This window comes from Rhamphochromis longiceps, linkage group LG8, assembly GCF_057381845.1.
Source record: "Rhamphochromis longiceps isolate RC_006_pf linkage group LG8, R_longiceps_female_GT1.1, whole genome shotgun sequence".
Lineage (NCBI taxonomy): Eukaryota > Metazoa > Chordata > Actinopteri > Cichliformes > Cichlidae > Rhamphochromis > Rhamphochromis longiceps.
In genome coordinates, this window is record NC_140564.1 from 17,571,684 (window position 1) to 17,588,300 (window position 16,617).

The 16,617-nt window shown below is 40.4% G+C and overlaps 2 protein-coding genes across 2 annotated transcripts; one reads left to right on the forward strand and one right to left on the reverse strand.

Annotated features, from left to right (window-relative positions):
- Positions 1-1,324: 1,324 nt before the first annotated feature.
- Positions 1,325-5,028, forward strand: nubp2 (nucleotide binding protein 2 (MinD homolog, E. coli)). The gene is made up of 7 exons (XM_085416193.1): positions 1,325-1,455; positions 1,886-2,001; positions 2,887-3,085; positions 3,360-3,514; positions 3,757-3,867; positions 4,074-4,143; positions 4,571-5,028. Exons 1-7 carry the CDS (start codon positions 1,440-1,442, stop codon positions 4,708-4,710), a joined length of 807 nt encoding a protein of 268 aa, XP_085272319.1. The 5' UTR covers positions 1,325-1,439; the 3' UTR covers positions 4,711-5,028.
- A 33-nt stretch (positions 5,029-5,061) lies between these two features.
- On the reverse strand, positions 5,062-13,977 carry atp6v0cb (ATPase H+ transporting V0 subunit cb). Its single transcript, XM_085416195.1, has 3 exons — positions 13,690-13,977; positions 8,932-9,115; positions 5,062-6,524 (listed from the first exon to the last, which is right to left on the reverse strand). The coding sequence occupies exons 1-3, from the start codon at positions 13,763-13,765 to the stop codon at positions 6,317-6,319; spliced, it is 468 nt and encodes a 155-aa protein (XP_085272321.1). The 5' UTR covers positions 13,766-13,977; the 3' UTR covers positions 5,062-6,316.
- Positions 13,978-16,617: the final 2,640 nt, after the last annotated feature.

Genomic DNA, 16,617 nt, shown 5'->3' on the forward strand with positions numbered 1-16,617 from the left:
CTTATTGGATAAGACCTGTGTGGAGGAGGAGTTCATGTTGGTTTGTGTAGTCACCTAGTTGCGGTATTTATAAAGCATAATAACTATATATTAATTATATATAGGGTATATTCATGCTGTGGGATTGTTGCTACTGAACAGATTCTGATCTGTGGGTTGCTGATAATACAAACCTGGAGACGAATAAGTTGGCATGAACGCCAAAATCACCTCAAATTTCTACAGGTGTGCAATTGAGAGCTTGCTGACAAGCTGCATTACAGTTTGGTACAGAAGCTGCTCTGCCAGCAGCCGTAAATCACTACAGAGGGTGGTGAAGGCAGCAGAGCACATCACTGGCATGAGGCTTCCTGTCATTCAGGACATTTGTCTTCACCGTAAAGCACACAGCATCATCAAGGAGCACAGCCACCCAGCACATAAGCTCTTCTCCTTATTACCATCTGGCAGACGTTACAGGAGTCTGTTTGCTTTACAAGTACTCTGTTTAATCTGCACTGGTCACTCCACTTTATTGATATTTATATATTTTTTAAAAAGTGCAATACTGTAACAACTGCCACAAAAGAAAACCTTCTGTACTGTTCAGTCTGTACTGCTGCTCATTCCTGCCACTGTGCAATATCCCATCTGCCCCCCCCCCGTCACATTCCTATTTAAGATTTTTCCCCACACTGTATGTCTACAAAAAACAAAGAAAAAAAGGCTGAAAATGTGTGCACGTCCAATTCAGGCGAAGTTTTGTGTTTTAAATGGAAAGACGAATTGTGAAAACACATCTTCAATACGATCCATTTAAGAAAAAGAGAGAACGCTAAAGAGGAAAATCAAATCCATGGGCATGGGTGTTGTGCGTCACTCCGAAATTTCTCTAAAATGGGCTTGGCACTCCTCTCGTAATAAAGTCTTATAACCCCAAAAACTATAAACCATATTCATCCGTCCCAACAAGTTGCTCTGTGGTTTGTTTTTGTGTTCCCAGTCAACAGCAACGTTAATAAAAGCATTTTTTTTCTGCTTTTCTCCAAAAAGCGTTTACACAGAAGTAAAGTGTCTGTGAAGGTTCTCAGTCATCCAGGTCATCGTAGTCAAAGGAAGTAAAGTATTTTAAACACGACATTTAATTAAAACTGTTGCTTTCTGGTCAGATAACAGTCTCAACCAAAGATTAAAAAAAATTGGCGTGGTAGGACTCTAGATTTCGACCCAGATTAAAATAATGATCACCATTATCATGCAGTCAAGGGCGTGTTTACTCTGTGTTTTTGAACGTTTGCTTCGCTCTTGAATGCAGCGCACTACCCTTCAGAAACCTATTGGTTGTGTTTAAAGAAAGGCGGGACTTGGATGTAGGATGTATTGTATGATTGGATAGGTGCTGCGTGACTATATCGGAAGTTGATCCCTCATGTTCTGTGCGCATATTTGATATCCAAAATATGGAAGAAATTAATGGTAAGTCGAAGTTACCGGCGAACAAAAGTATTCGCAGATACCTGCAGTTTTTAATTATCATATATTTTGTGTATTGTCATGCTAGGAGACGGTAGTTGACGGTTAATTTAGCCAATTAACTACCAGAAGCTAACTGACCGTTTCAGATTATGTTTGACTGTCGTTTGCTAAGGATTAACCACCGTGTCGTTCAATACTCAGTAAAAGGCCTTCATCGCCTTAGAAAAGTGAAGTTTGTAATAAACATGTATAATTATATAGTTACTGTGCACTGTAACGACAGTAACTTGATGCTGAACTTGTGAACTGGGCTCGTGCCCTCCGCACTATCTAAAACCTATTTCCAGATTAGGTAGAGTGTCTCATAGCTTGTTTAAATTTAAACTAATAAAGCCTTAATTTATTAGTTTTTTTCTGCTTTTTAAATCAGATGGAAACTTGGGCCAGGTCCGACACGTTGTGTTGGTTCTGTCAGGGAAAGGAGGAGTGGGAAAGAGCACCATCACCACAGAGCTGGCGCTGGCCCTGAAGCATGCTGGGAAGAAGGTGAGCTTAGTTCATGTCAAGATATGCCACCATGTAGGGCTGTGCGATATGACCAAAATCTCATATCCCGATATAAGACATCTATCGTCCCGATAACGATATAAATCACAAAAATGTAACATTTTCTGTAAATTCTGTGAATCTCGGGCAGCTCCATCTTGCGGGAAGTGTTTCCAGCTGCGCGTCATGTAGCTGGAGTCCAGTGTTTTAACCGATGCATGAAACTATACATTTTTAGACACAAGTTGTAACAGCCACCGTTTTCTTTGTGAGTGTTTATTACACGGAGTGCTGTGGGGAAAAGCCTGTTCTAACGTTTGAGTCTAAGGTTTATTTTTTAGCACCTGGCGGCTCTTTTTTACTTCTCATCCGTAAATAATCTGCTCTTTCACGTGATTCAGTTTATTTTGAAAAGTCTCAACAGGATCTTGAGCTTTATTGTGAAAGGTTTATGTGGAAGATAAACAAGCGGACACGCGATGGTGTTACCGTCATTGTTGCTAACCACAACGCATAAAAACAGGGGCTTGTCCGTCCATAGTGTGGTTATATTAAATATAAGAGAAAGAGAGAACTTTAATAAAGCCACTACAGTGACCATCAAAACATGAAAAAATATTACCGTAAACAGTTTATTTTGCGACACCACGAAACAAAGGATAGCATAAAATGAAACGACATATGTTTTTATATCGTCATCCGATATCGTTACATCGAACAGCCCTACCACCATGCTGTTATATTACAACACATTATAATGCTTAATTGGATTCATTATTTTTTTTAAATGGAGAAATCACCCATCAGTGTTACTGTTTTGTTTTGCTATGCCTGACTATGTTCATACAAATGGGAAGCTCATTCAGGAACTTCTGGTTTAATCAGGTTGGCATCCTCGACGTTGACCTCTGTGGGCCAAGCATTCCTCGTATGCTGAGTATGGGCCGGCCCGACGTGCACCAGTGTGACTCGGGTTGGGTGCCGGTATACACTGACACCCAGAAGAGCTTGGCCCTTATGTCTATTGGCTTTCTATTGGAGGACCCAGATGAAGCTGTGGTGTGGAGGGGTCCCAAGAAAAACGGTATCTGCTAGACTACTAATCTGAAAGGCTTGAACTGTACAAGACCTGTGAAGGTGCTCTTCAAGACATCCTTTGAGGTCTTGAAGAGCACCACAAACAAGCACCCTGTGCTTCCCAAGAATCTCCAACCCTGTGTGCATTCACAGTACTAAGTTTAAGTAATTGTGCAATGTGACTGTTTGCATCACCAGCCCAGTGTTTGAAGACTTTGCTGTTGAGCTCAAGTTTGTTCTACCATTCATCCTATCCATGTCTGCATGTGCTTTACCCACAGCTTTGATTGGTCAGTTTGTGTCAGATGTAGCTTGGGGAGAGCTGGATGTGCTGCTGGTGGACACACCGCCCGGGACATCAGATGAGCATTTGGCCGTACTGGAAAACCTTAAGAAGCACAGAGTGGATGGAGCCATTTTGGTCACCACCCCTCAGGTACATATCAGAATGAGGCAAGAAAAAACACACGTTTTGTATAGTAAGGTAAATAAGAACACTGGCCATCACTGCACCTCTCTTGTGTAGTATTTTCTGCAAAGACCAAAATATGTTGTCATATATTCCTTTTATTGGGGTCATTATTACAGACAGAACTGCTGGACCACCTAATGCATGCTAATAAAAACACTCTTTTATGAATGACACTCAAAGTAAGTTGGTCATGTATTTTCTTACAGGCAGTATCTACAGGTGATGTGAGAAGAGAGATCACCTTCTGCAAGAAGACAGGTGTACGGATCCTGGGGATCGTAGAGAACATGAGTGGATTTGTTTGTCCACACTGCTCTGTGAGTGAGCCTTTATGCTGCTGTTTATTTGTTCTACTGAAATATACAACTTATCAGACACTGTGCTCCTTTTAATATGTCCTCAGTTATTTACTCACCAAACTATGTTTATTTAGCACTCTTCTAGTCTTATCTCCGTTCTTTGGTTCTCCATTTAGAATAACCTGATTTTATTTTAATCATTACCTTTTTCGTTTTTTTTTAAGGAGTGCAGCAATGTATTCTCAAAGGGTGGTGGTGAAGAGTTGGCCAAAACGACTGGGTCTGTGTTTCTAGGTGAGAGTCACAGCAGTGAATTACTTGTAATGCTAGCATGCAGCCACAAGGTGTCTCAGTACACTAGCAGGAAGTGTCACTCCTGACCCACCAGTCATGATTCTGGGGGTTTTCCATCACTTCCATGCTGCTTAAAGTCTATGCAGACACTTTGTTCAAAAGAATGATGCATAACTGATCAGTAGGTGTCACTCAGATGAATAGATAATTCAATTTCTCCTGACTGCATAACCACTTTGTGTGAAAATCAATAATGCAGATCGATCAGCTCACCAGTGGCATTGAGTCGCCAGCTTTAGCCAGCACACAAAACTATAGCACATTTCATCAATGACTAATTTGAGTTGCACTACTAACAGAGGATGCTGGGATGTGTATTAAGAGTTAACCTCATGTGGGATCAGTCATCTCTTTTCACTCATTTCAGGTTGTGTGCCATTGGATCCTCTTCTCAGCGCCAGTATAGAGGAGGGCAGAGACTTCACACAGTCATTTCCTGACAGTGCCACCTTCAGTGCCATTAGCAGTATTTCTCAGACTTTGCTCAACAGCCTACAAACTGACTGAGACAGATTTTGCATAGTTGTGCTGTGAAAACTACATGAGAAGTGTTGACTTCCTTTGTTTAGTTCCAGCCTTATGTAACCATTTACTGATCATGCTGGTAGTGTCCGTTATCTCTGCTGCACAGCAGACTTTGTGCATATGTCTGCTGAAGCTGCACTTGTTGTGGTTTGAAGATTGTCGGCTCTGAGCGCGGAACAAAACAAAGATAACTGTTAACAACTCAGCTGACCTTTCTTTGTATGTTGGTCTGTAATACGATGGTAAGCTGTGCTGCCCAAGAGAGGCTTTAAACGACAATAAAATATGGAGTACTGAAAACGCTACAGTCTGTGTGTTTGGACGCAAGTCAAATCTAAGTTGGAATCTTTAATTCAATTGTGAAAACATTCACGTCGACACATCAGGATAAATTCAATACCAGTGACAATACAGGTTTGTCGATTGGTGCTTCGGTAAAATGCGTCAGCAGCAGTACCATTTTCAGAAAACAAGACTCCAGATCAAATTGGTCAAGTCCATGTAGGAAACTAGGTCGAATTTTGCATACTAATCTCCCTGTTACATCCTACAACACATCTCCCAAACACCATTTAACCCTCATTTTTTGCAATGATATTATTTAAATCTGATATCATAAGTCTTGATTCTTGATCTGGATCATAATCTTCTGAAACCAGCCTGTGCTTCAGGTTCATATTCCAACAGCAACAAAACACTAAAACCCATGCAGGATTCTTACGGCTGGAATGTGGAAGAGATGAAGTACATCCACGGATGAGGGGAGGAGAAGGGGGCAGGTGAATAAGATGGAGAGGAGATGAAATGTGGAAATTACACTTGTGAGACCCCAACACAGGGCACACACACTTTTAATGCAAACAGCAGTACTACAGGAAAAACACTGAAGTTTGAGAATGTTCGCAATGATTAGAATACAGCTACACATAAAACTCCCACTCCACCAGCAACATACTAAAGGCAATCTTAATTATTAAACCAAGAATTACGTCCAGAGGAATTCCAACCACTTATCACGATTAACCCACAGTGCATTAAATCTATCTATATAGATATTTATATGTCTATATATTTATATATGTATATATCCTGGGGAATTAAGAGACTTTTGCTGCATTAAACAGTTCAAAGAACAATTTCTTATAAATAAAATCAGTGGAAAAAGAAAAAAATTTTTTTTAGTCCATACACATTTCTTTTTACAAATAGATCCTCAAGATTAATGCAGAAACTGTGTCAACTCCCAGGCTGATATGGGAGGAGAGGGAAAAAAAGAAAAGCTGTACGGCCCTTTGGTCAGCTCTAAGACCAGAGGCCAAGCTGGCCTCAAAGCCTGAAATAAGTGGAGGGAGAAAAGGAATCTTCATCATACAGTTGTTTTTAAACACACGCGCACACACCCACACACAAGACAGACAAATCACTACATTGCGCATTTACAAGTTGACTATCAAATTGGGACGACTGTACACATTGTTGAGATAAGACCATATTTATGGAGCCATTTTAATTTATTTTTACCCCTCCTGCATCACTTCTTTCATCTTACGTGCCAAAATCCCCCGCCCAAACCCGTTCCTCTCTCTTTTTAACCTTTTGTTGAGAGGATTAGAGCAACAATGAGCCCATAGAGACCCAAGACCTCAGCAAAAATCAAAATGAGGATCATGCCCACGAAAAGCCTTGGCTGCTGAGCGGTGCCCCTCACGCCCGCGTCGCCGACAATGCCGATCGCAAAACCTGCTGCCAGTCCGCTGAGGCCCACACTCAGCCCAGCTCCGAGTTGGAGGAAACTCCTGCACAGAGAGAGACACAGACAGTGGTTAGCACAAAGATGTTGCTTTAACCTTTGAAGTTGACACAAATCAGAGCATCTTCAAGACTAATGTGACTAATCACAGCCTGTCCTTCGATACAAGTCTAGTGACCCGAAAAGCTGATATTTCTTTTACAAGCTGTAACCAATGCAACATTTTATTCAATCACCAACATGTTCATTTGATTCTTCCCCCCAGTTACTGAGTCATACTGTTGAATCTCAGTTCAACAGTATGACTCATTCCCCATTTTTTCAATTAACCCTTTAAGACCTACCATAGAACCAAGTCCGCCAGAGCTTATATTATATTTTTACATGCTGTGGAGCCATTTTTGGGAGCATTTCAAGTTGCTACACATCAATACAACCATTATAGCCCAGATTTTAATAATATGTATTCATTAAGTGCATAGTAATTACATAAATTGCAAAAAAGTGCAATAAACTACAAAAAAATTGAAAATCGTTTTTGATTTTTTAACATATATTTGTAGTTAGAGAAATTTAAGAGTCTTATCCCTCAAAACTGTAAATACAAAAAAGTTGCACAAAATAGTTTCCTACCACAGGAAATTTATTTTGAGTGTCTTCATAGTTTTATTTTTGAAATACACCAATTTTTATACACTGCAGGAAAAACTAAAATAAATATTATACTGCAAATTTGCAAAAAAGCAGCATATGCATCAAAATAAACTATTTCCAGCAGTGCAATATGAGTCCTAAGCATCCCAGAAACGACACAGAAAGTCATAAAGTCAAAGATAACTTTTAAAAAGAGCAGTATAGGCCCTGAGGCCCTGATCGCAAAAAAGACTACATTTCCGCGAAAATGACGTCACTTCCGGTTTCGGGCAGGTAATGGCGGAAATGCAAAAGTTCGCGCTGACGTCTATTCCAACGTAGGAAGTGTTTTGAACAGCTGATCAGATCGGTAAAGCGTGTTTCTGGAATATTATGTTTTTGTTCCTGCAAGCGCTTTTTATGCAGTTTTTGCAAAGCTTTATGTGGAAGGAAACCGTGACCTAGGACAAGCTGATGGCATCAGATGTAAGTACAACTCCTCCGGTTTCATATGCAAAAAAAATTTTTGCGCTAGCTTACGTGGTTGCAGTGCTACTGGGATTTAAAAATAGTTACGCATAACAGAGCGTTCCCGCTCCGATCGGCTCTAAAGGGTTAACAGACTTTCCTTATAGCAAGGGACTCGATAGCCCAGGCAAACACTCAGAGCAGCTAAAAGTCTGATGATACTGAGTAAAAGTCATTCTGAAATTTAAAAAAACAAAAACAAAAAAACACCAAAGTAGATCATGTGGTGTTCATCTCCAGATCATTATACCTTTCCATTGTGTAGTAACAAAAACAAACAAACAAAAAAAACAAACAAATCATGTGCGTTACTCAGTGAAGTGCGTAAAAAAACCCCACAACACTTTTACTTCTTTTAAAAAAAAAAAAAAAAAAAAAAAAGCAGTTTCAATAGCTTATTACTTTTTCTGGTAAAGCTCCCTGTATATGGCCATACTGCACACTGCCCATACTGTCAGGCATTACACAGAATAAATGAATTAAGATAGAAATCAAGGATGTTTGGAACAAATATTTCTTAATATTTATAATAAATATGGAGTGTGAATAATTGTCCGTCTTGATCAGTTATCCCCGCAACAGATTGGCGACCGTGAAACAGGTTGCTACGGAAAAATGTGATATCCGACCTGCCAGCGAATGACTGCTGGCTGGTGATAGGTGAAACAGGCTTACAGTGCTGGACTGAAAACTTGCTTGTGATTGATTTGGTTGCTAGCAGGTTGTCGTGGTTGCCCAAGGTTCAGATGGAAGAGGCTGACTTCTCTCCAAACCAACTACTTTCCAAGTGGTAGTAAGGCTGAAAAGTGTGAAAGAAACCAAAAACGTCTGCACTTGTTCAAGTTTTACCACCACTTGGCTCCTGGTTGGCAACTGTTTGCAGAGAAGTCTGAGTTGTTCATGAAATTATTGGAAAATGCAGCAACCAAAGCAATCATAAGGTGGTTTTTGGTGCAAATGGCCTTTTTCACCTAGTGCCTGCCAGCAATTGCTTACCAACTGATTGAAATTTTATATATTTTTATACATATATCTCATCTTTATACTTGTGTGACTTGGCCTTAGATAATGAGGGACTTGACACTTTTTCTTTGCCCTGTTCACCATCCCAGAACTCATTATTTTGAGCGAGATTGGAAGAACGTCCTTTAATGATTGAATATTCCAAATTAGAGTACACACAATGAAATTCAAATTGTCTAAAAGCAGAACTGGACGGTCAGTCTTTCAGAAAGAAAAAGAAAAATTGCAAATTGTGCATCTATAGAAAATAATTTGTCAGGCGAACTCACTTGTAAAGAGACTGCTTCTCTGCAGTGTTGTTGGCAATCAGCACTGCTACTACCAGGCCGTAAATTGCTATGATACCCGCCATGACCACAGGGATGATTGACTTCATGATGAGCTCTGGCCTCATCACAGACATGGCAGCAATACCTGTACCGCTCTTGGCTGTGCCATAGGCTGCTCCCAAGGCTGTAAGGAATGACAGAAATGATAACGAGTTAGATAAATAAAAACACAGCAAACTAGAGCACATAAACTACAATGCACAGGTCACAATGGGCTGGTAGACAGATGACTGAACCCAGAAGGCAGAGCTGAATAATGAAGCAGAAGCGAAACAGGAGATGGAGCAACGACACAGCTGTTAGTTTCTGTTCCCTTTAAAAATCCAACATGGCTCTACTTGGGAAATTTTCCCCTTCAAATTGAAACCAATGAAAACATTTTCTACAAATACAGATTTAGACAATTAAATATGTATTCTCATTCAACCAATGTTATTTCAGAATTAGGCTGCAGAGCTGTATATATCACACTCTGAAGAACTTTGGGCTTCAGTACACACACAAAACTGCAGTGTGAATACATATTTATTCACAACCCTGCAACATCTGCTGTGTAACATCTTTAGCCTGTCAGGCTGTAAAGTAATGGGGGACGTAGAGAACAAAAAGCTTCACCAGCGAATTTAGCTCTGCTGATCTGTGACTTACAACGGCACCGTCTGCGTCACACACAATCAAGTCTGACGGCAGGAGCAGAGTAAAAGAAAAATCAATAGTTGCCCGTTTCGAAATTAGAAAAGCATAGTATAAACAAATATAGAAGAAAAGACATCCATTAACAACAAGTCATAATTCTGCCTGACAAAAAAGGTCAATGTGGCTCATTTCTCAATATACAAACAAAAGGCTGAAAGAGGGTCGAGAATCAGAGAGGCTGGTTTGACAAGGTTTCCTCTGTCAAAGGTGTGTGCACATTAATGCAAACCTGTTCATTCACTTCAAAGCAAACAGCTCAAAGCTCTGACCACACACTGCTTACATTCTGTATGGGCCACCATTTTGGCTATAAACACATTCACATTTTTATTGGGAAATTTTCAGTTTTCACAAATTCAACAATATTGCTCAATACAGCCTTTGCACTCAAATTTTGTTACCAAGCTGGCAAATCCCATGTAACAAAATATTTGAGAATACGGGGGAAAAAAAAAAAAGTGTAAATCTGTAACCTCTCATTTATGAGGCCACTATGATCTTAAGCTGACCTTGTCATATCAGTGGTGTAAAAACCAATGCCCTGACAATGTCATTTTCTTGGCTCTCTGTAGCCAACACGCAGATGATGATTAAATCTGAAAAGTCTCTTGTGAGATCATCCTTGGAGACAGCCTGGTAAACACAGCCCGAGGTGTCCTGCACTGTGTAGAGCCTGGAGAGATGGCTTTCTGGTCAGTTTAAATAAAACTAGCTGCGAGGATATCTGGCAAACAGATCTAGAGACAGACAGGAAGGAGATTCAGGCCAATCCACAAATGTGCACATGGCAGCCAGCCCACACCCCCCTCACTACTTATATTGATTTAACATCAGACTGATGATATCACTAGAGGTTAAATCACTCCTGCTCATCTACTCAGATGTGTCTTTGTATGACTGGGCATTGTTTTTTGTGAGAATTGCAAGAACCAAAAGAAGTGAGAAAAAGAGTTTTACTTTTCATTTTGACTTTGGAGGTGCCAAACTTTCAGCCGGGGGTGTAAATGCTTTAAATTAGACGTGACACTGACCGAAGTGCTTCAATATAAAAACTGATTGAGACAGCAGCGATGTTTAAAGCATTTTCCCCAAAAGAAAACTATTATATTGATAAACCAAATGACTACAGGGCAATATGCTAACACACTTCAGCCTTCGTCTATTTAAAAGTTTAGAAAAATTCAGCCGTCCATCATCAGTGAGTGTAATACATTACAGTCAGTAATATAATCCCTCGACTATTCTTTCTTGGTCTATTAGGCCTTACTCAAGCGTGACAGGTGAGCGCTGATAAACATTCTTATTCTGTCCTGATGATTAAAAGTTTGATGTGTGGCAGAATGGTTTCTACAGTGGTGTGGAAGAAAAACCTCTGGATTTTAATCCTAATCCCCGCAGCGTAGGTAAAGAGCTTTTCCTCCTTTCCACCCACAGAATATTTTATGTATGGGATGCCCTTATGACGTCTTATTCTGTCAGAGCAGGAGGTGCCTGCAGCTAGAGATGATCTTGCATGCGAAATGCCTACGCAGCAGACAGCCCATCCGTCTGCCATGAATGCAGATAAATGAGGAAGCACTGGTTTTGAGGAAAGAAAAGAAATTCAACATGAAACTGCAATTTCTTCATTCGAAAACCGTTAACCAGTCTTAGAAAACAGGACTTCTAGCTGCAACGTGGAAAGGAAAAGATGCTGGTTGTGAAAACTAAGACTTGCCCTGACCGATATATTGCATCAGAAGCTTGAGGGGGATGTCTAGAACCTATATGTGCCATCACCAATCATCTCTCAACACGGAAGACAGAGAAATAACGCAAATGTTAATTAAAGGTCAAGTAACTAAAAATCACTTTCTAAAAATGATTAGGCAGAAAAAAGAAAAATAAGCTTTGCAGGAAATCGAAAATTTACTGCAGCGCAAGAGAAGCAGTTTTTCAAGCAATGAACATGCATCAACCCCACAATCAGTAGGTTTGTCAATCAGGATATAAATCTACATTTTATTTTTATTGGTTCTGCAGAGAGAAAAGGTGCTGTGGTGATTCATGAAGGAGGAGAAACAGAAAGAATGCTGCCACAGGAGAAGTGCTACTTGTCCCACAGATTGTAACACCCTGAGTGTATCACCTGTTCTTAGCTAAAGATCACTAAAACAATTCATTATCACCTGACACCACTGCTGCAACTCACAGCATGTGACAGCAGGACGCCAAGTGCCGCTATTAAAAACCAAGGCATCCACTTATTTCAGCAGATACGTTCAAACATTTTAAAATATTCTATTGTAAGAATCTTTAGCCAACCCCTTAAAGTACGACATGTTGAGAATAAACTTAAATGGCAGCCACTATTTTAGAGCTCATGTACACTGCAGTGATTGATGTCACAGAAGCACAGGCAACAATTCCTGTTAATGAAACCACAGAACAATTAGACTGCTCAAAGCTGAAGCTCGATTCATAAAAAGTCCCCATTTTCATGCAAGCACGAGCCCCCTTTCTTCTCTGCAGTGTCCCACTTGTTACTCTTTCACCATCACAGACTTAAAAATAATAATAAGTATTCTAACATGGGGCAATTACATATAACACATGATTAATCGCTGGGCATTATTACTTATTACTTGCACTCACTATATCATATTTGAATCTGAATTGCTGCAGCTCATGAAATCTCATGATGAGGTCTGAAAATGCCAATTTTTCACAGATCTTGTGATGTCTTGAAAAAAAGGTATCAACAAGATAAATATGACAGAGCTCCCTCATGCCTGGAGTTACAACTCTGTAAATTGGTCAATTAGTGGCTTGGTGGTTTAACTGTTGCAGCATGATTGTAAACTTTGTCAATGTGAAATTATTTTTGAAGTGTGGAAAAACATTACTGCCATTACACCAAATTAAAGGAAGAGAAGTATTAAATTAGGAAATAGTCCATAAAACAATTGTGACCTGTAATAAAAAAAAAAAACAAGCAGGTATCAAAGTTCACTTTTTATATTACTTCCCACTTTCCATCTTAAAGCCCTGAAACCAGTCCTGTTGAAACTAGTTAACAATGACTTGATATTTAAAACAATTCCCTGCTGACTTCTTAACTTTAACATCCTGAAGTTAACGTGTAAGAAGATAAATACCCAGATGGCATTTCCGAGTCAGAAGGCTCATCATGTGATAATCATGTGATCTTGTGTCATTCCTTACACCAATAAGGAAGTTAACCAGCTGATCCTGGTTTCCAGTGCTCAGTTGTAAGAAAGAGGTTTTCAACCAACCAGTAATTTCGATAACACGCTACAAACAAAACTCAAACCGTTTATGTAGAGCGAAAAAACTCGAGCTTTACGAGTTTCACTTTCTAAAATTGCGTCCTTTCTTAATACAACTCCTACAACTTATTACTCAACACCCTTGTAGCCTTAATGCAGCAGGGTGGCATTTTAGAGGAAAGTGGCAATCAACCCAACATGCCTAAAAGAAGCACCCTAACAAAAGGCTGTGTTACGAGTGAACCATATTACAACTCAGTCTCATAATACTACTTTATTTGAATAGAGTATTGGCACGATCGTATATGTTCGCATCCCTTCCTCTCTCGTGCCTTTTGCTTTAGACAAAACAGGCTAACGCCAGAGCTAACTTTTGTAGTCGTCATCAGCTAGTCAACTAGCTTTGACTAGTCCTCGCAGTCTCATGATGAAGCGGGAAGGCTAGCTGTGACAATTGTATTCACAAAGAAATACAAACTAAAAATTAGCAAGTTGGGAACACGCCAACAATCACTGGCTGCACCAGCGAAGTCTAAATAAACGACTGCTCGAGATTAGCTTTGCCACGATAGCGGACGGCCCTCACACTTAGCTCGGAAAGAAGTACTATGGCTGAGATCGCCGCGTTGGGACACATGCACACACACACACAAAAAGGATTAAGCTGCAAAAGAAAACTGCACCACTGGTTAAATAATAATTGATATATGAAATATAATCCTTTTATAATTACCGCTGAACACCATCGCCGCAGAGGCACCCATCGCTGAGAAGAACGGGGCGTACTCGGGGCCTTCGGAAGACGACATTCTTTCTCACGTTTTACGGTATAAAAAAAAATAAACTAAATATACAAAATTAATTATATCTGGTGTGTCAAAAAGCGCACTTCACGAAACCTGTCGAAGGCCACGGAATTGAAATGCTGAAGCGACTATACTAAGGAACCTTCTTGTCGCCTAACCTAACAGTGTAAACGAAACAGTCACGACTCCTGCGATAAATACCCGGCGCAGCAGTACAAAATGGCGAAGCGGAAAATATCACCTGACTGGTCGTACGGACAAAACCTATCACTGACAGGGTGAGAGGGGGGCGCAGTAAAAAAAAAAAAGGTTAATGATTTACTGTTCGACACAGACTGTTTACGAAAGAAAATGTACGGGTTTAAAGCGATGTTTTAATGACGTAGTCTGAGCAAAAACAGCGTTTTTGTTCTTTCTTTTCACCTTTTATTTTAAAGGTCACCCCTATTGTGCTTCACTTTGGTATGCTCCGCTGCAGGCTTTCCCTTTGATATCTACATTTAATTCACCCTTCTGAAGAATGAGGACGAAATGATGGGTGAAAGCAATAGATATCTTATTTATTATTTTCTACACCTTGCACCCGGGCTAGGGCCATTTAGTGGAAGGTGGTTTGCAGTCAGGTGTGATATGCAGCAATGTACCACATAACAGTGGGAGAATCCCCATTTCACTGAGATTAAGAAAGAGGAAGGGGTCATGAGAGCTCGCACCCCGAGTTAGAGATGAAGAATGTCTGCATGTGTGACTCAGAGAAAGCTTGTGCAGTCCCCATGCCTCCTCCTCTTCTCCCATCTATTCCTCTTACCCTGCTCACTCTGCATTGCCTAGTCAAGTCAGCACTACATGCAGGCCCCCTCCCCCAGTGCTACTGTAATAGCCTCATGATTCGTGATGCCATTTCTCCACAAGGACCACAGGCCTCCTTCCTTTCGATCACTTTAACTGGCCAGTATCTTAGTAAATCAGGGGTATAAAACAAGAACAGAACATTTGGAGATGGGGATGGTGTGTGTGTTTGTGTGTGTGGTGATGCTGGTAGCAAAACGGTCACTATGAATGAAATGACTTTCATTTCTGTTTTCTCTTTTTCTGGTCCTTGACTGAACACTCATTGATCCGGGTGGGGGGGTGAAGAGAGAGGTGTGTAGCATTTCAGCTGAGACTGGATTATAGTGTTCATACTCAGAGCCTATTTAATAGCATGTAATGTGATAGTCTACATACCTACTTCATTGATTCCTGTTTGTTTTGAGTAAATGGTAATGACTGTGTTGTAAGGAGAGCATACGCTATAATTTATTGGCTGATCTCTGGAATTACTTTTAAGGAAGGGAAAGAGGGAACTGTGAGAAGTTCTCACAAGGGCATCATGAAAGGCACGTTTGCTACAAAGTGTCAGTGCACACTGTCATCCTTTAGCTTTCAGTGATTCTGCTCAGTTCCACACATGTTATATGTCATAGATAATGTAAAATTTTCCCTTTACATAACAACACTGAGATACCCAGTGTCTAAATTTACATAAGAAACAGAAATCCTCGACATCATTTTAAACACACACACACACCCCAGTACCAGCTCCTGCAATATTCAGTCATTGAATCAGATCAGTACTCGTTGGGACCTCCTCAGCCTGTGTTTTAACCCACCCACTCACTAAGCCAAGTGGCAGGGGTGGCGGTCAAGGAAAAGACCAGTCTCAGTGTACTGTTAAACACTTAAGCATCTTATTCCTCGAGGCTAAGAAGCATGGTTTTTCAAGGAGATGCGCCAGACCAGCATCCAAAGGAGCAGCTAAATATAGCCGTGCATGTGCGATTAGGAGAGTGTGAATCCTGAATGGAGAGCACAGCCTTGGTGAGACAGAGTCAATTCCACTTACTGTAAAAGAAGGAATTACTCCACTCCTTCGCCATTTAAGCTGCTGCATCTCTGCAGATACATTACAGCGAGGCGCGCACACACACACACTGCAAATCAGTTTGCGCTTTTTTAATTTATATGACTGCACTGACATTGATCGCTTGCACATTGACATGCCAAATAAAATGTCTGATAAATAACCAGGTGTATCAGTTTCCACAGCTGTGAGTTGGTAGGTATGCATGATTCAAATACAGCAGGCTCGGTTTCTCTGTTAGGTTTGATTGAAATGTGGCATGGATTTCTATGAATTGAATTCTGCAGCGCAGCTCACTACCAAGATATATTCATAACTATATCTGACTCATATCTGCTGAATATTTTCCAGTCATGCAGCGTCAGTGTCAGCTTCCACAAAAGAGAGACATGCACAAGACAGCCAAACGAAAATAGACGTGGTGCGTGTGTCTGAGCAATTTACTTGTCATTCTTAGTAGTTTAAAGCTGGAGCTTTACTACAGATTTATATGCAATTTGCAAGAATTTAATTTCTGCTAATTAGGGTGTCAGTTGTGGTTTTAATATCACAGATTTCTCTGTGGGTTTGAGGTGCTTTGAAGGCTTACAACCCCCTCCCAAAAAAACTCAATCCCTATGTGATATGGCTTTCAGTATACACTTGTATAACTTTGCAGTCCCTTTGGGAAAAGGCTAACTGAAAGTAACCGCTGGGAGTACAGAGCAAACACAAGACAATGTGTGGTCAGCTGACCGTAAAGGCATGTGGCACACTTCTGTGAAAATCTGAGAAAATGCAACTCTTGCTTTGCAGGAACAAACGTGACAGATTTGAAAGGATTAGAAAGCTAAATCTTCAAATGTGAACTGTGGATAATGTCAGGAGAATCAGGGTCTGGAGTTCACTTTTCCTCACCGCAGCAGATGGCTCGCTTCAAAATCATTCTCACTAGTAGAAATACTTTTACTTA

Excerpts from the sequence above, each read along its gene's own strand:
- atp6v0cb (XM_085416195.1), bottom strand. The coding sequence starts at position 13,765 with ATGTCGTCTTCCGAAGGCCCCGAGTACGCCCCGTTCTTCTCAGCGATG. Across the intron at positions 9,116-13,689 it reads TGCGGCGATGGTGTTCAGCG|CCTTGGGAGCAGCCTATGGC; the intron begins GTAATTATAAAA and ends CATTCCTTACAG. Across the intron at positions 6,525-8,931 it reads GAGAAGCAGTCTCTTTACAA|GAGTTTCCTCCAACTCGGAG; the intron begins GTGAGTTCGCCT and ends CTCTCTGTGCAG.
- nubp2 (XM_085416193.1), top strand. Across the intron at positions 3,086-3,359 it reads GAGGGGTCCCAAGAAAAACG|CTTTGATTGGTCAGTTTGTG; the intron begins GTATCTGCTAGA and ends CTTTACCCACAG. Across the intron at positions 3,515-3,756 it reads TTTTGGTCACCACCCCTCAG|GCAGTATCTACAGGTGATGT; the intron begins GTACATATCAGA and ends ATTTTCTTACAG.